The sequence below is a fragment of the Dromaius novaehollandiae genome, chromosome 2 (assembly GCF_036370855.1).
Source record: "Dromaius novaehollandiae isolate bDroNov1 chromosome 2, bDroNov1.hap1, whole genome shotgun sequence".
Taxonomy (NCBI): domain Eukaryota; kingdom Metazoa; phylum Chordata; class Aves; order Casuariiformes; family Dromaiidae; genus Dromaius; species Dromaius novaehollandiae.
The window spans coordinates 166,748,277-166,772,582 of NC_088099.1; the positions used below are offsets into that span (position 1 = coordinate 166,748,277).

The window sequence follows — 24,306 nt, forward strand, 5'->3', positions numbered from 1 at the left end:
GCCATGGCACCGAAACACAGGTGCTCCTGCACCGGGTTTTAAGTGAGTCTTGTCCATAGATCGTCCACCCTGGCTTTATCCGCCCAACCTCGGCCTCTGGCAGAGCTCCTGCCACCCCCAAGCCTGCAAAACGGACGCGGCTGGCGCGAGCATCCCCCTCCAAGGCAGCACGGTCACCTAGGAGCCCCGCAACTTTGCAAACCTGGACACAACACTGAACCCCAAGGTTGATTTTTGGAAAGAGACACGTTCCACACCTGGTATGAGAAGAGCAAAATGGGACTGGAGAGACACAGACCCAACCGCAGAGGGGTTAAGATGTACAGGAACAGAGAGCGCTCTTCTTCCCTGCCTTGGCACAGCATCCAGAAGGAAGGCAACCTGGTTGGCAGGATCAATCGCATTCACGGTCCATGTTTCTCAGTACCATCAGCATTAACTCACTGGAAAAGGCAGTACACCAATACGGCCCACTCCGCCCTACCCCGGGGTTAAGCACTGGAGGAACCTGCCACTGATTTCAGGTGCTGTTTGAATTTGTCAGTAAAAGCTTGACCAGCAATTACTCTACCCAGCAGGCTGAGGAGCACAGAGGTCTTTGCATGAGAGGAGGAGGGAAGGGAAACCAAGAGGTGAAAACCAAGAGGTGAGATCCCTGATTTTCTGCAGGCATCTAACCTGCTACCTCCCTTAAGGAACTATGTGCATTTGCCACCCAACTACTACAGCCACGGTATCCCCAGCGAGATCCTCCGAGCATTTCACACTAGCTTTGAGCCTTTCTGCCTTTAGTACCAGAGAGTCACCTGCTCTTGATTGAGCATAATCTGGAGCAGAATTCAGCTCAGGAAACGAAGCCTGGCTCCTCAGGCTGCCAGCAACATACTGCTACAGTGCATTAACATTACCAGCATTTACATGGGACTTTCCCATCCAAGAGATAGATGGTATTTCACAGTGGCGAGTAGGTATTAGAGAGCGGAAGACAAACAAAATTATAGACCCGATTCCAGGAAAAAACGCTAGAACAAATTATTTAACAATCAATTTCAAGTATCTAAATGATAACTAGGTGGTAAATACCCAGCAAACACTGCCAAGAACAACTTGCATAAACCAATCTAATCTCATTCTCTGACAAGACAACCAACCATTCACACAAAGAGCAGCAAGTGCGATACATCTTCACTATGACTCTGGCCAGTGTCCCACACGATATCTTCATGAGTAACCTGAGAAATGGCCTTGACAAAATCACGGTAAAATTAACCACTGAACCAGCACTCCCTTTAGCCCCACCATGCCTAAAAAGCATTGCATCTCTGGGATACGAAATTACCCTCACCCATTCAAATCTGGCTTTTAATGCTCAGGGCACAGTAAGGTTAATAAAAGCAGCTTTAAAAATTTCCTGGCTTGTGGCATTTTAATTCGAGCTGTTTGAATGCCCTGACCTCTGTGCCTCCCTGCACACAGCCGCAGAGAGCCTGCTGTGGGTGGACAGGTCTAGCACGGCAGCGCGCACGCTGCACGCTTCAAAAGCGTTAGCATTTCAAGGTTTAAGTCCTGCTGCAGTACAGTGTTTGGTCTTCGTTTACTTCAGACACGTCTCATCTGCTACTTGAAAAAATTTTGTATGAAGTCATTTCAGATTTTCTTTTTCGTTCTGATGTTAAAAAAAGAAAGAATAAGGGGTAAAAGTGTTCAAGGCACTTTTAAGAGCATGCTCTCTGCCCTTTTTCACACCTACTTTCTAATTTCACTGTGCAAGACCCAATATGCAGCTGACACCTGGAGAAGCCCATAAGGAAACGCAGGAATATTTGGGGTGTTTTTGTGGATTTTTGGGAGCAGAATGAGAAACAGCTGCAGATGCTGCTTGGAGCAGGCCATAGCTCACAACTGCAGAGCAGGGATGTGGCTTATGCCTCTACCCGATGCTCCTCACTGTTCTTCCGTGACAGCACGATGGCACTGCCAACCTCCAAAAGCTGCTATATCCCAAGTAGTCCTGGTGGTCTCCCTGGCAAAACACCTTATGATGCTCCTTGGTTAAGGAAGCCAAACTTTTGAGCTTTCCTGAGCACGTTCCTTCTTCCCTCACAGAAATTTCTGATGGAAAAAAAATTATAATAAAGTATGTGTGGTGGTTTGTCTAGAATTCCTGTCCATCCAGCAACTCAAGAGCAGAGTTTAGAGCAGAACGCCTGACACCTAGGAGTCCCAGGCCACCCCAACTTCCCATAAAACTGGGAAGTTCTAGGATTCCTTCCAAAACTTCTACGCAAGAAACCTGTAGATCTCTCTAATTGGGCTGGTTAACAAGGGCAACCACCGTAAGGCTGGAGCCTTTTCCCATGCTGCTTCCATGAGCAGCACTGCACTAGTGGTGTGTAACTCCATCCATCACCCATCTGCCCGGGGCAAGGGAAGCGTCTTCAAGCGATTTGTCTTTTCTCACCTGGTGAGCGCATTAGGATCTAGCAGCCAGGACAGACTGACATATAATAGGACAGAAGACACTCTCTTGGTAGTATCACACTTTATTTTAAATAAATAAATAAATAAGAATTAAAAAATCTGCAAGCCTTCTTTTCCTTGTTCTCTATCATGAAATTAAAGACTTCAAAAAAAAAAAAGTGAAGTGATTTTTTTCTTCTCCTTCCCACTGCACAGCCACTTTATGGACTATTATGGAGTCTCAAGCTCCTGGGGCGACCTGGGGCTATTGAAACCAGCTTGTCCTTCCTCCCCAGTGTCTGTACTGGTTTATAATTGTAAGGCTATTAGCCAGCATCACCCATACCAGTTTGTTGTTGTAGGGTCTCAGGGTTTTCTGTTTGCCGTCCGAATGTTACCGTTGAACCACACGCTCTCGCTTGATGCTGGCAGACGGAAAGCATCTGCAGGGATGCTGGTACCAGTTTACCTATTTTTTTAAGACAGAGAGCAAAGAGCAGCGTTTTCAAGCACACGCAGAACATATCCATCAAGGGCTGCTCGCTCGGCGAGCAGACACACGTCTGCGCAGAGTAGGGCCGCGCTCTTTCGTTCCAGCCGTGTCATGAGCTAACACAACGAGCGGCGTTTCTCGGCGAGGCAGCGATCCGTCTTGCGGAGGCCCGAGGTGGGAGCCCCGTTCCACATTACCCTCTCCTGACATTTAATTAATGCCAGTATCTGGGGAGACAGCAATGAAAGACAACCGGTGTCCATGCGTTACGCGGCCTCCCGTGATTAAAGGCAGCAAGTTCGGATGATGCATCACTGATTTAGACGTGGACGGGCAGGACAAAACTGTCCACAAGCCACCTTGGCCAGTGCCATGGGGACCATGGTTTCCCTCCACCGCGTGGGAACCACACTGGGAAGCCCAATTTGCAAGAGGACCAATGCAGCCCCCTCACAACGCTGTCCATGACAGGTATAGGATATATAGGTAGCTCCCTAGTTGTCTTGAAAAAGCTGCTCTTTCTCCACCTGCTTCTTCACAATCTGTCAAGGAGGCCTCCAGCGTTACATCGGTCACTTCATTAGCCACAAAACGATGGGCGAGCTGAGCGTAATGGGATACATATTCAAATATTTACAGACTTCAAATGCCTTCAGTTATTCCATGCATTTGCATTTAAGAAAAAAAAGGATCGTTCTGTACAGCACAATAACTATTCATGTTTTTTAACCAAAACTACAATGCATTGAGATTTATCATTTGTCTATTCCGCATTATGATTCTCTTTTCTTATGGTGCTTTTATTATGCCCAGATATCCCATTCTTCCTTCCTTTATGCTTTTAATTTTTCCTTGTAGAATAGCCTGAAAAACACTATTTAAAACTGAACAGACAACTCACGTTTAATTCAATACTTTCTCCCTGTTTAAAGAAGAGAAAAAAATTTTTTAAACCAAAACTCATAAGAAAACAGAAAACCAATAGAAACCTTTACACTGCCTTTTTATTCCCATCCAGTGGAAGCAGCTATTCGCAAGACAACAAAACACTTCCCAAAGACCATTTGCAACCTTGACAACTCGGAAACTGAGGCCAGGCTGCCTTAATGAATAGCAATGCCAAAACTGAAAGCAACTTAAGAGAAGGGTGACATTTTCCCAGGAGCCAAGTGAACTCAGAGCCATCTTACGGAGGTCTCACGTCCCGATGCTCCTGCAGAGGTCTGAACCCCAGTGATACCTCCACTGCAGCCACGCTTTGCTGTGCAAGCCGGAGCCAGTTCCAAAATTAAATACAAGATGACGTTGAAGCTAATAAGGCTTGCTGAAAGCCAGACTATATTAACGCAGGCACAGCCCTGCAGCATCTCACCATCTGGGCTGGGAGCTGGCACTCATCTTGGGAGCTGGAGACATGGCCTTATCTGGCCACGGCCATGTGAGCTGGCCTTTATCAGCTAGCAAGAGGCAAATTTCCCCCTTGAACACAAGCTGCCAGGCTCCAGTGCCTGTCGAAAACTAAATGCTTTACCCACTGCTGCCACCATCCCATTCTTCTGGCTAATGATGCCTCCTGCAACTTGCCTGTGTCAAGAAGGGGCCATGCTAGAGCAAATGCCTTCAACAACCGGAGGTTATAATCATTAGCTGCTCCCTGTGTTATGACAATCGTATTATGAGTTTGGTTTTTTCTTATGAAGCATAGCTTCGCCTTGTGCATTAGAGATTGTTTCAAATATTCCAGTTGACATCTGGATGCTTTTGTCTTTCTACTTCAGCATTTCTAGAGCCCTTTGCGGGAAGGAGGGAACAGGTAAGGAGGCTAAATCTGGTCCTTGCTTAAAAGCACATCACAAAACCACAATTTGCAGCTATTTGCAAAACACCGTTCGTGGTTTCAGCATTTCCTGAACAAGTCTTGCTTCCCCATTGCCACATCTGAGCACCTTTTCCAGATTAAAGCAGCCTCCCCAGCAGTTAAAGTACCCACTCTGGAAGCACAGCCCTCTCCCATCTACCCTCATCATTAACGCACCTACAGCCAACCAGAAGGCAACTGCTGGGACAACCTTTGCACAGAGATGCTGGGAAGATGACGGCAGAGACATGTGCGTCTGGAGAACATGCCTCATTTCTTCTCTAAGTCCCCAGAAAAGCCTCCAAAGTCCAAATAAGTGCTGAGTGCTGCTTTTCCACAGCAGGCAGCAAGACACATTACACCTTCAGGTCCTGAGCATATTTAGATGTGGTGGCTCATGATACAAATCAAACCCAACAAAAGCTTGGCCTTCACCTTTGGAAATCACTATGCAGAAATGACCTCTGGAGAGCGGGTGATATTTAGCTACTGAAATGCATCAGCCACATCGAACACGAGCAAGTAAAACTTCACTCCCTAGGAAGTCAGGTAAAGTAAATTACAGCAAGGGATCAATACTTTACCGAGAGGTTGATAGCCTTGTCTCGAAGGGCCTCCAAATGGGTTCCTGCTTCCAAATCCACTCCCATCAATGGATCCATAAGACATTTTCTAGAGAGCAATGAATGCCGGATTGTATTTTAAACCTATGAAAACAGAGAAAAGGACACATACAACACTGGTTAAAAGTCAGTTAAATCCCAGTACTCTGCCAAAAAAAAATGTAAATGAAAAAGCACAGGCCTATCTCTAAATTCCAGAATATCTACCAGCAAGAAAAAGAGGTACTAAAATCCCGCTCTTCTGGACTATAGCTGATCTTGAGGGCAACCAAGTCATTTGACGTCTCTGGCCCTTATTTTCTCCAGTGATAAAGGATAACCATTTATCTGTTTTGGCCACGGCAGGATTTAATTCCTCACTGTTCACAAAGCGCTTTGAGATCTTGAGCTGGTAGGCAAACACTAGGCACTCTATCAAAAAAAGGTAATGCTGTCTTCTGGAACATTACCACTACGGAGCTGCCTGGGAGCCTATCCATCATGCTGCAGTCTTGATGAGCTCTCAAAAGGGACAGTTTACTGCTATATTATAAGCTCCTGAGTCTCCAGTATAAATATTGAAGCTAGAGTTATTTTTTCTTTCTGGTTTAAAAAAAATAAGGCTGAAAGACCTAAGGTAGTAGAGGTAGACTGAAATCAATAAGGAACTGGCAAAGAAAGCCTACCTCTTCTCCCTCCCCACCACAGGTGTCTTCTCACCACTGCCCCCAGACACCCTTCATCATACTGGGGGGGTCCCAAGACTTCAAAGGGTCTCAACCCTAAGGCATGGGGGAGATCATGGCAAAGGAAGAGCACAGATAGAGGTGCTGCATCAGAAGGGGCAAAACACAGCAGCAGGACCAAACCCAGCAGCCATTTCCTTACACCAAGACTGGGAAAAAACACCCCCAAACAGGAACAGTCTGTAAGCTGGGGAGAGTGACTTGTTCACAGAAAAGGGGAGAAGACAACACTGCCCATTGGGCAGCCCTTCATTACAAGTGGTATGGCGGCACTGCAGTAGAGCAGCATTGAACAGTCCAGTAAGGTGGACAAGTTGGAACGAGATGACTGGAAATAGTATCTGTCATCCATGTACTGAGTTGCTCTGCCTTATAAATGCCGCTCTTAAAAATCCAAGCCTTAAAGCATCTCTTCCCAACAAGCATTTGCAACCCATCAGTGTTATGGCAGAAGATGCTGGAGTATAAGGCTGGGCAACAGGATGCCCAAGGCTTCATTTTTGTCTTCGATACTGGAAGCACGTGGCCTGGACCAGACATATCCCCTCTGATATGCAAAAAGCTGGGAACAGCCTCTGATTTCGAAGAGCTTCCTGACACATTGCCAGTTATGTATATTAACCATGACCCTTAGCTATCCTGAAGGTTGCAAGATGTCCCAAAATTCGCATGATTTATTGATCCAGGGCCTTGCTGGATACCACAGCAGAGAGCTGAAGTGTCTTTTGGGGTGCACTGACTCTGCAGTGTGCACTGCAGCTATTCCTTTCGCTTGTCCAGTGTGACGAGCAAAGCACTAGAAATTCCCAGTCATCCCCTGGGACGACAGTGTCAGACACCTCTTTCACTTCATTCCTCCTTTTTTTCTTTTAGAGTTTCAAAAGCAAGTAAAAAAAGAATACTACTAAGATAAGCCAGACAGAATCTCTAAGAGTAAAGGACATCACTTACCATCCTCACTTAGTTGGGCCAGACACATACAAAAAGATGACGGTGCATCTCACCACTGCCTTGAGAGAATAAGGGACGGGAGCTGGATGCGCTAACCAGCTAAAGCCATTAGAAGTGGACAAAATCTTGGGTACAGTTTCCTCATGCACCCTCGGTGTACCCAAGCAGACAGAAAGAAAAAGGATGTGTACATGCATGTGCATGTGTCATGTGTGTGTGTTGAGGAGACCAAAAACTAAGTAAATGAGAGCAAAAGTTAAAAGCATTGGCAAACCAAAACCACCAATTCTGTTGAGGAGGTAAAACTCTAAGTGCCACCAAAGTGTAATCTATGATGTCCTGAGGGAAGTTCTCCTCCACATCCACTAAATACCACATGGAGCAGATGCAGATTCAGCCTAAGGTGACTTGGGAAGTCTTTGACGGGAACAAAACCTGCCTCTGCCCCACGTCTCAGGATAGTCCACAATTATGGCAGTAACATAGACTCCTTTGTAAAATGCAACCCAAGATCTAGCAATTCTTATCATTCACCTGGGAAAATAAGGGCACGCAGAGGACAGCGACAGGAAAGTTTCTTGGCAGGGATGTGGACCGAGGCAGGAAGAGCCTGGAACAGACTATCCATCAAGTTGTTATCTTATTTTCTCCACTTCCCAGTGTGCCTACAGATTAAGAAAGCTGTAAGCAGGGAAGGAGGAGAACAGAACAGTTTGAAAACTGCCTCTAGACACTGGTCGATCCTTCTACGAGGGAAAAGAAATAGGAAGTAGCCTTCCTTCCTAGAGATGGGCAAGTGGAAGCTTATGCTGTCCTGATTTTCCCCAAGTCCGTATAAAACAAGTGGAGTAAAAGCCTGCATCATGTTGTAAGATGACTTGATGACAACCGGGCAAATATTTCCTTGGCAGACAATGAATACATCTATTCCCTCCCCCCCCCCCCCAAAACAGAGTGGCATGGAAGGATGGGAGAAGGAAGGCTTTTCAGAAAACTCCAAATGTTTCATGCTAATTTTTCACTTTCAAAGTATGTTTCCATTTTAAAACTTTTTTTTCTCTCTTTAAGGGATAAAGAAGAATGAATTACTTGAAAATGAAATATTTTGTTTCAGTTTAACCAATCTTTTTAGGAACAACCACCTCCCTCCCACCCCATCCTACTAAGCCATTGAAATATCCCTTACTCGCACAGCTCCAGAATCACATCCCTACCCTGTAGTAGTATATTTACAGCAAAATTTGAGAGCAGATCTAAATACCTCTCCTTCGATTGGCAGTAAAAGCATTTTTCTCCCCGTCCCCACAGCACCTCCCAATTCTTTCATTTCCTGCTCCTCAGGGAAGCTTGACCAACTTACTGTGAAGGCAGATCATACAAATTGGAACAAGCATTGCCTAACATACTAAATACAGTAAAAACAAAAAATATGAGATTTGATCGCAGCTTTATCCTCCTCTCCTCAACGGGATCCCAAGCAAAGGGTTGGTCCATGGATTGGGAGAGCTACCGGCAGGCAAAACCAGGTAGGTAGAAATGAGAAGAGTTCCTGCACACACATTGGTCTCCATGTAGAAGGCCATCTACACTGAGGTGGCCAGCAAAATTCATAGTAGGAATAAAGGGGAAGATTTCACTATGGAAGAAAAGAAATAGGTTAGAGAGCATTTAAGATAAGTTAGATGTTTTCAGATCAGCTGAGCCTGACTGAGAAAGATGGACATGGACATATTGGAGGGAGTCCAGCAAAGAGCCACAAAGACTATCAAGGGACTGGAGCATCTCTCATACAAGGAGAGGCTGAGAGATCTGGGACTGTTCAGTCTGGAGGAGAGAAGGCTCAGGGGGGATCTTATCAATGTGTATAAATACCTGATGGGAGGGAGTAAAGAGGACAGAGCCAGACTCTACTCAGTGGTGCCCAATGACAGGACATCAATTCAATTTAAACATAACAAAAAGCTTTTTTTACATTGCAAGGGTGATCAAACATGGGAACAGGCTGTCCAGAGAGGTTGTGGAGTCTCCATGCTTGGAGATACTCAAAACCCAGCTAGACTTGGTCATAAGAAACCTGCTGTACGTGACTAGACAGAGTTGGACTTGATCTCCAGAGGTTCCTGCCAACCTCAACCATTCTGTGATTCTGTGATTTTCCTCCTAAGGTGCTTTCCAGATTAATTTCCAAATCCCAGAAAGACCCTGGTATAAACAAACTCAATGGAAATATCTGAAGATAAAAATCAGAGTAACAGCCAGCATGGATTTGACAACTAGTCACATCAAACTGATGTTAACTTCTTTCTGCATCAGGTTAGCAGGTTGCAGAGTTAAAGAAGCAAAAAATGTTCTAGTTTTATGTTATTATGGGGTCTCCTTGCATGACAGGAAAAAACAGATTTGGGTGGCACGGAAGTGTGTGGGGGGCATTATGGTTCAAAAACGGACTGTCATAAGCAAAGAACAAGCTGAATAGGCTCCACCAAGCCCCACTCCAGGGCTAGCTCCATTTGATATCTTCAGTAATGAGGTCAGTGATGGAACAGGGATTAGCCTTATTAAATGTATACATGACACCAAACAGGAGGGTAGATGACAGCTACCAAATTCAGAGCCATCCTAACAAAGCAGGAGTGATGGTTGACAAAGAAAATAAGATGCTATGCAACCTGGGTCAACTGGAAGGAGCTGCATTTAGAAAAAATCAAACAACAGCACAAACAGAGGATGGGGAATGACCAACCAGGCAACAACACTGCTGAAAAGGACCTACGGACCCTACAGGAATGCAAGCCAAACATGAATACACAATGGCATTTCCTGTAAAAGCAGCAGACATCATCATGGGATGTATAAATGGGATTAAAACCTTCAAAACTGGTGATTTAATCCTTTTGCTTGACTTTACATTGCAGAGCCTTCAGCTGTAGGCAACAGACTCCAGTAGAGATTTTGCCAGAAACTGAAGAGAGTCCAGAGGGAGCCCTGAGGATGACAACGGGTCAAGAAAACTTGACCTGCTAGGAAACACTGAGCAAATGGAGTTGTTTTTAGAAGGGAAGACTGATGGGGAAACATGAGCATTCAAATCTGTGCAATGCTGCTGTAAAAACACAACGAATACAACATTCTCCTCATTCACAGTGGACAAAAAAATGGAATAGCTCTTAAAAAAAAGAAGCAGGGAAGTTTCAAGGCAGGCATCATGAAAGCCTTCCAGGAAAGGCAGAGCATCTCTGGCAACACACAGCATGCAGAAGGTGTTCTCACACCCGCAGGTGAAAGAACAGCCAGCGCTAGTTGGGAAGGACACAGGTGTAGCTGAGCCCTCAAGGCAAGATATGGATTGACTGTTCCCTGCAAGGTGCCTCCCAACCCAGTGACTCCGCCATCTATAAAAGCCATCTTTACACTGTGCCCCCCACAAAGGGCTTCATTTTAGGCCACCAACAAATACTGTCAAAGATATAAAGAAAAAAGCAGAAAGGAAGGAGAAAGAAACTAAAAGCAAACAAACAAAAACCCCAAAACCCCACGTAATCAGGGAAGAACAACAGCCCTGCAACAACTTGTAGGACTGAAGGAGGAAGACAAGCCATGTTGTATCAGCGCATCCTCCTGCTAAAGCTTCCTGTGCTCTGAATCCAGAACAAATTTTGAATTTTGCAAAAAAGCACCGTGTCCAACCAGGAGAGAAAATGCAAGGAACTGTCCTGATGATGCGAGAAAGGAACCACCTGCTTGAGAAATGAGCAGAATTTAGAGATCTTGATCAGGGACCAGAGATCACAAATCCACCAGAAATACAAAGCCAAAGAGAAGGGAGAGCAACCACAGCTGCCCCTGCCAGACAATCCACATGAGGCAAGCTACGGGCCAACATCGATAGGAAAAGCAAGCCAGAAGATACAGAAACACAGAAGTGGGACATGGTGAGACAGAAAAGACAGGAGAGAAAATAAACATTGATCTGCCTTTTCAACAGGTGAGATCAGTACCTGACAGTGAAGCATCCCCTCTGCACACCGATGGCAGAGGTGGGTGGGAAAAGAAGAGGGTCTTGCAAAGCTATAGGTTCCCCACTTCACCCTAAAAGTAAACAGCTGAGATCCCTGGTTTGCTGTTGGTTTATTACATCTGTCACCAGACAGGTTGGCCTACAAATGTGTTTCTAGTAGGGTGCTGCACAGGCACAAAGCTCATTCAGTGTCCATGCCAGATGCTCAAAGGGTAACGAAGGGTAAGAGAGCACCACCAGTACGGACGGTCCACTCGCAGGAGCAGGTTAAACCACTAGAAGGAGACCACAACTTTGCCTCTTTCCAGGGTGACTGAAAGGAGCCCCTGTACCTGCATAATTTCCCCCATTAACTGATGTCTACGCAGAGCATGGAGTTATATTCACGTCTCAAACCTCCTCTTTCTCCTCATCTCCCCACCCACTTGTGCACGCTTCCAGCCCCAGCACCTAAAATCACACAATATACTGGAGTCTCCTGTCTTTAAAGGATCTTACCTGTATAGACATGGAAGAAAGAAAAATCTGAACAAGTGAAACCTGGATCTTCAAAACAAAAGAAAAAACGCCCAACATTTCTTCCATGATTTTGAACCACCACACGCTGAAATGGGGTTACCCTTGCCTCTTCCACAAACCATCACATTTCCTTTATCTTAAATGAATTAATCTATCAGAGCTCAGTCTATCTACTTGGACAGGCTTTTCTAGAAACATCCAACACCCATAAATTGCAGGTGTTCCTTGGCATCTAACCAGTCACATCAAGGCACAGGTGATGATTGCTTTTGGTACGGGAGCAAGGGGTCACAAAGACCATGTGATCCATTGCAAAAGTGCTCTCAGACATGCGGCTTCCAGACACGCAGCGGTCTTCCGTTCACCTGCATCATGGGCTGAGCACACACTGCAAGACAGGTCCATCACATCTTAGGGAGGAATCAGGCATCAGGAACTAGGTCGTGGATTAAGTGGGATCCAGCTCAAGCCAGGACAAGGTATCCAAGTAACTTCCTTGCCCTGAATTTCACAGCAAGAGCTGTTGATGCTGCTGGATTCCTCACCAGGATTTCTCCTGCCAGGGGAATGGTACAGCTGCCACAAAACTCTTCGAAGCCTGTTTCTGTTTATTGTTCACCTCTGAAAAACCAAAATCACTCACAGCTTGGATAATAAGTACCTGCCATCTCTGAATGCAAGGGGCGGTGAGAGCAACGGCCTGGCAGCCAGCGTTCCTGTACTCTATTCCCAGCTTTACCACTGCCTTGCTGATGGAGAAGCCCATCCATCGGGGACTTTCAGAATTGAATAGTGATGACAACACCTCCATTTTTGGATGACCAACTTGGGATACATTTTCCGAGGTTTGCAGACCAGATGGAATCCTTGTACCATCCAGTCTGACCTTCTTTCTAAAGAGAGAGCAGATCATTTCACACAAATCGTCTTTACCCATCAGCTCCAACAGCCTCTGGTCAGACTGGGTCACCTCTTTCCGTAACAGGCTTTATGGCTCCCGATAATGAAAGACTAGTGCCATCCACTCTCTTAAAGAGCTACGTCTCCTCACCTCTTGAACTTTGCTGTTTGAACTCTCTGCTGTCTCTTAACCTTCCCACAGATGAACTAAACAGATTGATCCCCTTTCATTTCTCGCTATGAGACTTGTTTACCAGCACACACAAATCACAGGATGAAGGGAGAACACTCGGTATGTTCTTGCTTTCTGTACCAATGCCTCTGTTTCTCTGCCTGTAAAATGGATAGACAGCTATGGAGCCATCCTTTTGCAAGGTACTGGGATTAACTTAATAAGAAAGTTTTTTTTTGAAGCTGTGAGATGAAGGACACATTTGCAAACTGTGCTGTATTTCCAAATCCCCTCTAATGGGTTGCTTCCCAGACTTGACTCTCTCACTCATGTCACAGCCATGCAAGTTTCCAGCCTCTTTGCAGGGATTTTCTCAATTAATAAAAACAAAACTCAATAAACCTCTATGCTGTTTACCTGGAAAAATGCCCCTCTCCTTTTTCTCAGAGAGCCTGAATTTATGAGCAAGCTCTACTGTTAAAGCATTTTCTTTCTTTTTCCTTTTTTAAATCAACGGTTTTAACATTGAGTTGGTGTAATTGCACAAATCCCTGAATGCTCACTGAGCCTTGTAACACAACTGTCAGAGGTCAATCAGAATAGTTGCAGGGAATGACTTTCCTCTTTTCAGGCTGTGGCTTTGAGGTAATTTATGCTCTTTTGGAACTTCTGTCATGTTTGTAATATTAACATTCAGTTCTCAGGTGGCTTTGAAAAGGCAAGGCAAGGAAGCAGGGAACAAGCTGAAGAAGTAATGCACAGGAAGCAATGGCTCAGTGACACTGGTCCAGGACCGATGTCCGATGGGCAGTGGGACAGGGGAGGCAGCTTGCCAGATGACAATAAGCTTCCCAAGTAAATTTTACTACTGAGGGGAGATCCATGGAGACTGAAGCCATGGTTGTACCCATGCCCTGAGGAGCACACTCTCTAGCCTAAGCGGGTATGGGACAAAATAAGGCAACAGGTAAAAAGCCAGGACATAATATCTATAGACCTTCTACAAATCTACTTGGCTTCCAGAAACTTCTAGAGACACATATGTAGTACTTGACAGGCACAACGTCACTTATGACTGTAAACAATCTGATTCAATACACTCTTGCCTAGCCTCCTCCAGCTGAAGTGTACTACAGAGCTAAGCGCACGCCCACAGCCTTAAGGCATTGTGGAGTAGGTGCAAAGTAAAAACAGCATGGATTAGCTACAAAACAAGCTTCTTCAGCTATTCTGAAGATCCGCTCAGAAACAATGAAAAAATTTTCTTTTACATCCTTCCTTTTCAAAGCCTTCTTTTGAACAGAATTAGCTGTTCTTCTCTTTGGTATAGCTACCATCATACACGTTTGCAGAAGCAGAGGAGTTTGTCTCAGGAATAGATACTATCAGGACAGACTGTGAAGTCAGAGATAGCAGGATAAGACCTTCACAGTATTTTACAAAGATAAATGTTGAGCCAGAAAGTCAGCTGGTTCACTGTACTTCTAATTTGGATGACACTAAGGGCTGTGGCTGACCTCATCACACTGGATTGCAAAGTTCACTTAATTTCATTTTTCCAGCAACAACACTAGGGAGCCCCAGCATGAATTGTTGCTGCCTAACCCCTTCTTTCATCAGTCAGCAATTCCCATGATTTGTGGCTAACAACACCCATCGCGTACATCCGACCCTTTCCCGTCAATCACAAGGCACCTCCTTCTCCCCGAGCTCACTGAAGGCCCCATCTAAGACCTCCTATTGACATCTGTGGGCTTTGGATCTAACAGATCATCACACAACATAAAAGAGAGGGAAATCACAAGGAATAAAAACAGAAAGGAATGAATGCCTGCCAATCACTGCTATTCATTTCACATTGCACAAACGTCTGTATATTACAGGCACTAAGGACGGAGATAAGACAAGCAATCTGGAAGCCTGTTGTGCTCCTTTCATGTCAGTCCCAGTCGCCACTTCAATACACAAAGTTTTCTTCCACATCGAGCCTACTGCATGTCTTCTAACAAAAGAATCCAACGCAGTCTGCAAACCAACTGAGCATCACTAGAGACAGGTTGGCCTTAGGCAAATGCCAAGAATGAGGGCTGGATATATTTTGTTTAGCTTGGGAATCTCAGATTCATAGACCCCAGTCCTAGCTGTATAAACTTCAAGGGAGCAAAAGGAGCTATTTAGGGCTGCTAGAGAAAGTCTTCCATCAAAAAGATCACAGATGTCATGGAAAGATGGATGCCTTCCTTCTTCAAAGCAGCAACAAGGCAGCGCACATGAAAACAGTTCGGCTCCCAAGAGCAGTAGACGAGTGTGATAAATGACAAAGAGATCGCACTAGCAAGGTCAGCTCTTAGGACCCAAATTTCTTTTCACCTGCAGAAGCAATCAGGCTGGTATGATATTGAGGTATTTAGATCAAGAGACAGCAAGGAAGACTGTCTTTGGGAGACCGAAGATGTTTTAAAGTCTATTGCCACTGAGTTGCAGGTAACATTTTCTACTATTCAACCTCAGGCTATATGGATGGCTATGCTTAGATGACTTATTCATCGCTGGGTCACTGTTAGCTCAGTTTGATCGAGATGTGATGTCATCCTTCCTATTTTTTAAGCTGACATTAAAATAATGGTTAAACAACATTTCTTCTGGCTCCTGCAGGAGAAAATGATCTAGACAGCTTCCACCACTGAATTTCCCTACTATTAATGCTCTGAATCAGTGCCTGTTCGAATCTGCCAAGGTTTCTCTTTCCTTTTTTTATTGCCTCTTCTAACTGCCGTTTTGTGCCATGTTGTCTGCTTTTTGTGAACCTTGCATGTAGAACGGTCTTAATCTATCCATATGCTAAGACAAACACAGAAGTATTACAAATTTCAGTGAACAGCGAAATTAAATTTCCAGTCAGTTCAGAATCCAAGTCTCATCTGCCTTTTCAGTGGTTACAAAAGATGAATATTAACACCTATTTGCTGTAAACAAACAGGAAGGAGAAAGACAGAGAAGTAGGAACTGGTCTCTAGTTTGCTGCTGTGAGGCTAGAGCAAACTTATTAATTACAAAAGACACATGTAGGAATGGACAAAGACCAAGGACAACACACTAGCTCAGAGTTTTGCCAAATTAAAAGTGGCATTTATAAATTAACACTTGATTTCAGCAGAATAAGGAAAAATACAGCAGAGGCTGACAAGCAGTTTTGAGTCCACAGGAACATCTTGATTGACAAATGTGCAATGCTTCAGGGAAGGAGATACAGGGTAAGAACAGGACTCCTAAAATAAACAAGTCATAGACTACTGAATCCTCATGTCCTGCTCACCCACAACCCAACATCACTGGTTTCTGATGCACCCCAAAGTAGAAATACTGCTATCCAATGCACACGATCTGAATACACAAGCCTAAGTTCCCATCTACATGAACATTCACTGATAGTTGTATTATAAATAAATCCTGCAGAAGGTCAAATGAGAAAAAGCATGGTTTAGTGGAAAGAGACATTACATGGTTGCAAATTGAAGAGTCTACTTCTACCTTTTAGTAGTGATTCATCAAGGAATAGTAAACAGCTTGGTATCTCCATTTCAGATTTCCTACCAAGACTGTGGAAGATGACAGCAGTCACCAGTCTCAGAAGCTTAATATTTGGTGGGAGGTGGATTTTTTCTGAGGTGTTTGAGTTTTTTTAAATGGGAACAAATGGGAACGTAAAGAAAAACAATGAGATGCTGGGCAGTGCTTTCCAAGTTCCTTCCCAGCGAGACAGAGGTAAGGCCAGCACTCAGGAAGGCAAAATAAAGCACGGTCAGTAGCTGAAGGGTGGCTAGGAAAGTCCTCAGAGAGCCTTGAAAGTCGTCAAAGGCTAACTTCAATGAGCTAGAAAGAGGGAGCCACAAACACGCACACCAAAAGTGAGAAATACAAGTATTTGCAAATATTTCAGGGGGATAAAGAGGGGGAAATCATTCAACACAGCCCCAGGGAATAGCAAATTGGAATACGGGCATGGCAACAACCCTTAAGTAACATTCACTTAACCACAAAACCGTTGGTCTTACCCAATAGGTAGCCTACCACCAAGGTTATCTGAAACCAGATGAGGCAAAAGCAGTGGAGAGGACACCACAGAGGAGGAAGGTCAGAGGTGAACTAGGAATGACTTCTTTCATAGAGCTGATTTTTTTCCCCTCTGGTCAGAAAGAAGAACCTTAGAGAAAGGCCAAAAGAATGACGCAGCCATGTTTGCAGCCATGTTTACTCATGTATCCATGCAAAACACATCAGAAATATTTCAACCAGTTACATTCTCACTGCATTCCCCTCTTTATACAAATAATCTTGCTGGAAAAGAAGCAAGGACAGCAAGCTTGTACATATCACTGGCTTCTACTGGCAAGAAGCCTTCTGACATATCTATCCTTTTCTCTACCCTTTGTGCTTCTTGTTACTCCAACTTGTAAACAAGGCTGCAGAAGATTTCCAAATGATGGCCATGCTATGAGATAAAGTAAAACCCAGTATTAAAAACACGTGATGTAACCACAAGAAACTTCAGAAGTCCCTACTGACTGCACCTGGTCCTGGGAGCCACCATTGAGAATCACTGCCCGGAGTGAGCACAGGCTGCGAGCCAAGTTTCCCCATAAATTGAAGTGAATTTGCTGACAGCCCTCCATCAAAACTGCACTGTGCCACTGGACACATTGTAAAACGCATGTTCAATTTTCCAACTCACCCACTTTTGCCAAGACCCCTCACTGAACTGGAACACAGTTGAAAGGGAAAGAAACCACAATTAGCTCCACTTTGCAGGGAAGGTGAAGTGGCTCATGTGGCTCTCCAGCGAGTCGGAGCAGCTGAGATTAGGAACCCAGCAGGTCGGAGCACTTGATTCATGTGAACCTTCTTGTTGATCCATTGATTATTCCAGCCAGTCTTACAATGCACCGATTCACCATTCACATAAGGCTTTTCTGTATTTTTAAACCACAGCACAACCTCCCTAAATTAGAAGGGAAGGTGATCACCTTGCCTAGCTTTGGTTCAACTCCCCCCATCCCCAAATAAATAAATAAATATATACATAAACATAAAATATCATTTTCCACACCCATTCAAGGAATAAATTTCAGCTGCTTCCCATCCTTCACCGGACAGCTGCTTGCAACACCAGTAATCGCAAAACACATGCCAAACATCTCGGAAACAAGAAAACATTTGCTACAACCATGCCTTTGCAAACAGCCCAGCACGTGCGGAGTACAGCTAGCAGAACTGCACAGAAAAGGATGTTCTGTACAAGATGTAAAGTCACAGCAAGGTAAGCAACTGCTCGAGTTGTTTCTAACATGACAACTGGATGAAAATTAAGCACTGAGGATTGGAGAGGGACAAGCGATACAAGAGATGTATTTGACCACAGACTCTTGCCGGAGGGAGACAATGGAAGAACCCAGGAATAAATTTGCCTAAATACATAGAGAACATACTAAAAATGACCCTACACTATCAAGGATCTACACGACCGAACCCATCCTCCTCTTACATCTTGTGCACACAGATGAGTGCAGCAGGCAAGAGGCAAGATTAGCATAATACAAGAAAAGAGTCTCTGCAGCATTTGAAGGCTTACAAGCAAAAACGACAACCCAACATGCAGGAAGCCTGCTACAGCGCCCCGACACATAAATACGTGCTGTTGAAGGAATCAGTCTTCTTGAGACTAACTCTGCTCTGCAAGAGTTTACCAAGCATGGAGACGGTGAACAAAAAATTCATCACCTTGCAGGATTTGTTCAAGCTGACCCCTCACAAGAGACGTATTTGGGTTATGTATTCGCGTAGAAAGAAGCTGACACATCTAACACAGATCCAACACTATGCTATGGAGGAAACTGTATCTGTCAGGCTTGCTTGTCCCTAGTCAGTTATGAAGTGGAGACTATAAATGTCTCATTTCAGCTCGTTTCCAAGGGTCCCGGCGTCGGCAATGCCCACCGCATACTTAGGGACTTCTCCTTCTTGCTTCTAAGCTTATACAGCGCATGATGGCACCAAAGGGAACCAAGTGCAAATATCAAGGAGAAAAGCAGCTTCACTTCAGTGTGTGAGTCATGAGAGAAGGAGAATGCCAAGCCCTGAACAAGCCAAAGCAAAACAACTGAATATCAAACCATGCGTAAGCCTAAAGTTGCCCTTAAAACACAGATTGCAATTGTTAGTGAAAAAGCAGTGTGTTTTTATATATTCATCTACCTCCGTGTAAGACCCTGGTGAAGACCAGATACACTGGATGGGATGCAGTGGCCTAAATATAGATGTCAAGTACCATTAGAGATGCCATATGAGACACACATGGGGCTAGCAGACCTCACAAGGGACCTACAGATGATGCACATCCCTCTTGGCTGGTAGGAGAGTGCGAGCTGGCTCCAAATGAAGATATCTAAATTTCAGTGTGCACACCATGTGTCTGAGCTCCCATGCTGGCTGGCAGAGACTTAGTCAACACAGTGAGTGGAGCCTAGAGAGCAAGTCAAAATACACAGGAGGCACCTACATTTCGGTGAAGAGGGGGAGTGGAGGAAGATGGCAGCTCCCGGGATGGAGGACAAACTAGGATGAACAAAAAAAAAAGAGAGAAAAAAAAGAGTATCTTTAAATTGCTTATCCTCATCTGCATTTTCTATACTTAATCTAATTCTACTATCTCCCACTTAATAAAATAAACAAGGGTGTGGAACAGCTTCTACCTCTAGAATAACTAAACTGATAAGGTCTCTTCAGACTGGGAAAGAAAGGATTAGGGTGGGGGAGAGCTTATCTTATAAAATCCTATGAAATCCTGAGTGGCCTGGAAAAGACAAACTGCCCCCTAATTTCCAGTACAAGAACTAGGGAGTAACAAAACAAAATCAGGAGGAGACAGGAATCAAAGAAAGAAGAGGAGCTACTTCATCATGTGAAGTGTAGGTAAGCTAGAACTCCATGGCACAGGCTGTTGTGGATGATAAAACCTCACACAGCCTTAAAAAAGCAACTGGACTAAAAGAAGAAAAATCCATCAGGTGGTATTAAATGGGAACATACCACCTCTGACTTGGAGAATGTGGGAAAAGGCTGGGAGAAACCTTGCTCCATGTTCACCATGTCCTCATGCTCTTTGCTAAGCCATCACTACTGACCATGTAACTAGACTGGACTTGGTCTGACTTCCATAGACACAGCTCTGTTCTGACCCAGTTTGCCTCTTCATATGACAATATGAGAAGGAAATCCCTCAGGTAAGCACAGAACTGGAGCACAGAACTCTCCAGAGAGTTTTGAGGATTCCTCAAAAGTCTCTTTTGGTCAACTGATCTGCCTTGCCTCTTTGGCCACTAAATGCTCTTCCTACCACCAAGGGTGACACTGCTTCCAGGAGACATTCTTGTTATTTTAACCCCCCCCCCCCCCATTTGGGGTTTTTAACAGCACTAAATTCCCTGTGCACTACACTTCAACTGCAGTGCCAACTGTGAGAGCTACGTATCAAGAATCATGGCATCTCTACACACAGAGCCAAGGGAAATATTTAGTAGAAAGGGGAGAGCAAGAACATCCCCAGGGGCCCATCAAAATCCATTCACGCATTTATGGACATAAACCTAGTCTTAGGAGTTTAAACTCAGGAACAGGCACGAGGAAGCTACAGATGCTGAGCTTACATATGATGAAAAGTGGGCAGCTCTGCACAAAAGATGCATCCATACTGTGCTTCAGTTTATACACTCCTAAACAGATATACTGTCACTGTATTGTACAACTGTATGCGTGTAAAGAAAGCAAGTGAATCAAGGTGGTTGTAAGGTGTAGAAGTGTTTAGGTCTCCAACAATGCTCTGCTGTACTTGCTTCCAGCCGGTGACAGTAGCGCCAGCAGCACATTCATCACACAGGCATTCCCTTAAAAACATCGTTCCACAGAACCGCAATACTGTGTGGGCACACACGCATATGTAGAAATACATTCCCCCACAAATGATATTTTATTCTCTATCCAAGCTTGTCTAATAGTCCTGGCTCCATTCTTTATTTTTGTTTTAGTTGCTTGATTCTACGTACAGGGTAGGATTCACATTCCAGGAGACTAGTTTCCTCTCGCTGTTTATATGAATGCATGCAATTTTTACCTGCATTTTTTTGTCTCTCAAACTTTCCAGCCTGAAGAAAGCATCATTCTGAAAGTGAAATAAATAAACATAAAATGAAGGAAACACTGTAATGGAGTTGGGACATGGACCAAAGAACTTGTAATTCAAATATTCTATTGCACTGTTTGCTTGTGTTATATTCAAAGCTTTGGGAAGCCATCCAAACCCATATGGACACAAAATAATCCATGAAAATTACAGCTGCAAGGTGTGAGCACCAAAGAAAAGTGTTTTGATTGGAAAATGAAACTGAAAACTAAAGGTAAAAATGAAAAGCATGGAGCAGCATGCACAGCAAGAGAAATCGTCAAAAAGTAAATGGTTAGAGAAGATCTAACAACAAAAAAGAAGAAGGAAGAAGGAAAAAAGGCATTGACAAAGGGAGGGAAAGACCTGTGCAAAAATGAATCAGACAATAGGAAAATGCTGGAGCAGTTCTGCATCCCTTCCACAGGCTTTCGGTATCTCTAGGTACTAAGATCTAGGAGCTCTCCAATGGGTTTTGGCCACTTTCCTCCTCTGTGAATCAGCCACCGAAAAGTCTGAACTCCTGAGAGTCACAGACAGCAGAGAAAACTGGAGATCAGGTGGGCCTTAGGTGGTTTCAGACCAGACAAAAAGCTCTGGCTGAAGTGGTCGCAGCCATAGGACACAGCTCCCCGAAATGCCGACGGTTCATCATCGCAGTGGATTCACTCACTGCCTTAAAGAAGGAAAATAAGGACATGTCCAGACTTTGGGGGATGATGCTAAGCACTAGGTAACTCCTGCGAGTGCAGCAGAGCCGTGAACCCCAGTGCCAGGTCACCCGTGCAATTTGACTGTCCTACGCATCGGTCAGAAATCCCTCCTGGGCTTCTCCAGGACAGTTCTGGTTTCAACCAAGTATACCACAACACTATTCCTAATTAAATGCATCTCATTATGATGCTTTTATAGCTATGGATTGTTTGTCTTCAAATTATGGTGGCAGGAAGCAGTAACATCCCAAGTAACACTATCAGGTTGATCTGTCCAAATTCTCTTTATTTATTTAGAGATAGACAGACAGACATTCAGTCTATTGCATTCAGGGGTCTGAGCCCTCATCACAGAAATCCAACAGACCTATTTCTGAGCGTCCAGAGCCACACTCCAAGTTCACAGCTCCTCTTCCCCAACATTTGTACTCCCCTCGGTAGATAGATAACCTCATTAGATCACATTTAACTTGGAGGAAAAAAAACCCTAAAAAACTCAAGATAAGTTGGTTATACAAAGACAAAAAACCAGGCTTTAAATCTGAAGAAGCTAGAAATTCATTCTACCTTTCAAATCAAACCCCAGTCTCACTGTGGAATAAGGCAGCAATTGAAAACACTGCAATTGGAGCATAACTGAAATACTTTAAGGTCAAATAAAAACCAAACAATTGATGCCATTAAGTTCACGGGAGCATAAGGAGGGTGCACAGAGCTGTGTCTAATGGGTTAGTGCCAGGATCAGACCAGGTTTCATCCAGACTGAATTGTGCCTCCCTCTTTGGGCTGCCTCAGTTACTACAGTGAAAGCAATCCAAGGGCTAAATTTGTAATCCAGGTAAGGTATGAGAATCTGGCCCCTAATGATTACACGATTGTAAAAACAACTGATATTATTGCTCTTTCCACTAAGAAGCACAAACAAATGTATCAATTAGATTCTGCCAGGTACTGTACATATTGCAAGTGCTTCAAAATAAATTGTTTCATCGCAAAACAGAGTACATACAAGCTCCAGCAGAGATGGGTGGTCCCACTTTAAATTGCTCTAAAGAAATACATGCCTCGACCGGGCCCTTCTTTTGCAAGGAACACTTCAAAATCAATTTTCAAATACTCGATTCCAAAAGTTGAGATAAACGCTCTCTGCAAACAAAATTAAGAGAAACTATAAAAGAACGGAAGGCTAAAAAAAGAAGATGAGTCCAGATGGAGTCCCTGCTGAATTCTATAAAATATTTACAGATCTTCTGTCACCAAAACTTACGCTTCTTTTTGATGAGGTGGAAAGCAAAGGCTCTCCACCTGTCCTTCTTTGTTTGTTTGTTTTAAAACCCTCACAGAAGAAATAATAATGTTGAGGGGAAAAAAATCACAGACTTCCTTTCATCTGTAATTACTGCAAGTAACTCCAATTAATCGATGCTGAGTCAAAAATTCTGCAAAAAAAAAGATATTGTCTCTTTATTTAATTTAGCCCAAAGTTATTTCCTAACTTCCAAGTTAAAGAGCTTGTTATTAAAATAGACTTTGCTCAGATAAGCACGGGCTGGTATCACCATCATTCATGTAACAAATTAACAGCCCAGTCCCATGACAGTGCTGTCTCTAGATGCCAAAAGATACTTAATCATCTGTAATAAGGGCAAAACAATCCACTTTTTCATGTAAAATGAGCCCAAAAGTGTGTTTTAGAGCACACACCCACATAGTGCTTGCTTGGAGAAGGAAGAGGAGGAAACAACGTAAAGGCAGCAGGCAGAAAGCAGGGGATGAAGGTGCAGGTCCTGGCTCTCAGATTTCTTGCTGAAGGCTATGCAGGCCATCCCTAATCCTCTCTCTGTCCCCAGAACAGGGATACAAGGTCTTAAAACGCAAATACTTTCCGTTGTAATGAATGCATTAAACCTCTACCTTAATCTCCGTTGGGTCTTCTAAGCTCCATGCAGTACAAGTGACTCGCAGTACAAATAACTAGCTCCTCTAGTATCTCTGCAGATTAAAAAACAAGACCATAAAGAAAAAAAAAGCGAGAGACTGTTCTCTTAGATTCATTGTTTTCATTGCTCAATGCAGCATTATCCTTCTTAGAAGCAAAAGAAGAGACTAGATAATGAATTGGTCTCCACTGGATGTTGACTTGATGAGCACTACAATTAATTCACATTAGCATGCCGTCCTTCCTTTCCCTTCACACTTTCAGAAATGTCTCTCTAAACCAAGCTATGATTACCAGGCATACATAAAAGCTTCAGAAAAATACTCCTCCACAAGCATATGGCAGAGCAAATTTGTCCAACGTTGCAGGCTTTTCATGGCATTTATCTCGAAGAAGGTAGTACACTCAGTGATATAGATGTCTCTGCACGTTGGCTATATTCAGAGCTTTCCCTTATCTTGCTGGAACATGTGCTATCTCCTTTCCTTCCCACCGAGGAGAGCATCCTGCTCCCTGTAGACACTTCAAACAGATGAGGACTGTAATCAGTTATCGCGGATCTGATTGGTAACATCCATCGATAAAGTCCATGCCTTCCTTTCTATGAGCTCCAGGAGACCTTAGTCACGTGCTGTGGCAAGCAAATTCAGCCAATACCTTTAGTCAAGCTTTGTTTTAGCAGCCAAAGGACAAAACAATTCTGCTATCTCAACAACTAAC

The 24,306-nt window shown here is 44.1% G+C and overlaps 1 protein-coding gene across 11 annotated transcripts in view; it reads right to left on the reverse strand.

Moving 5' to 3' along the window:
* The window catches only part of TSNARE1 (t-SNARE domain containing 1), a 474,003-nt gene that overhangs the window by 352,068 nt on the left and 97,629 nt on the right, over nucleotides 1-24,306 (reverse strand). For 9 of the 11 annotated variants that reach the window (XM_064507932.1, XM_064507929.1, XM_064507934.1 and 6 more), the window contains one exon: nucleotides 5,396-5,518. In XM_064507932.1, the coding sequence (XP_064364002.1) occupies nucleotides 5,396-5,480 (85 nt within the window). In that variant the 5' untranslated portion in view covers nucleotides 5,481-5,518. Of the gene's footprint in view, nucleotides 1-5,395; nucleotides 5,519-12,308; nucleotides 12,328-20,886; nucleotides 20,935-24,306 lie in introns of those variants that run through there. The other 2 variants (XM_064507928.1, XM_026113707.2) reach the window with 2 other exon arrangements.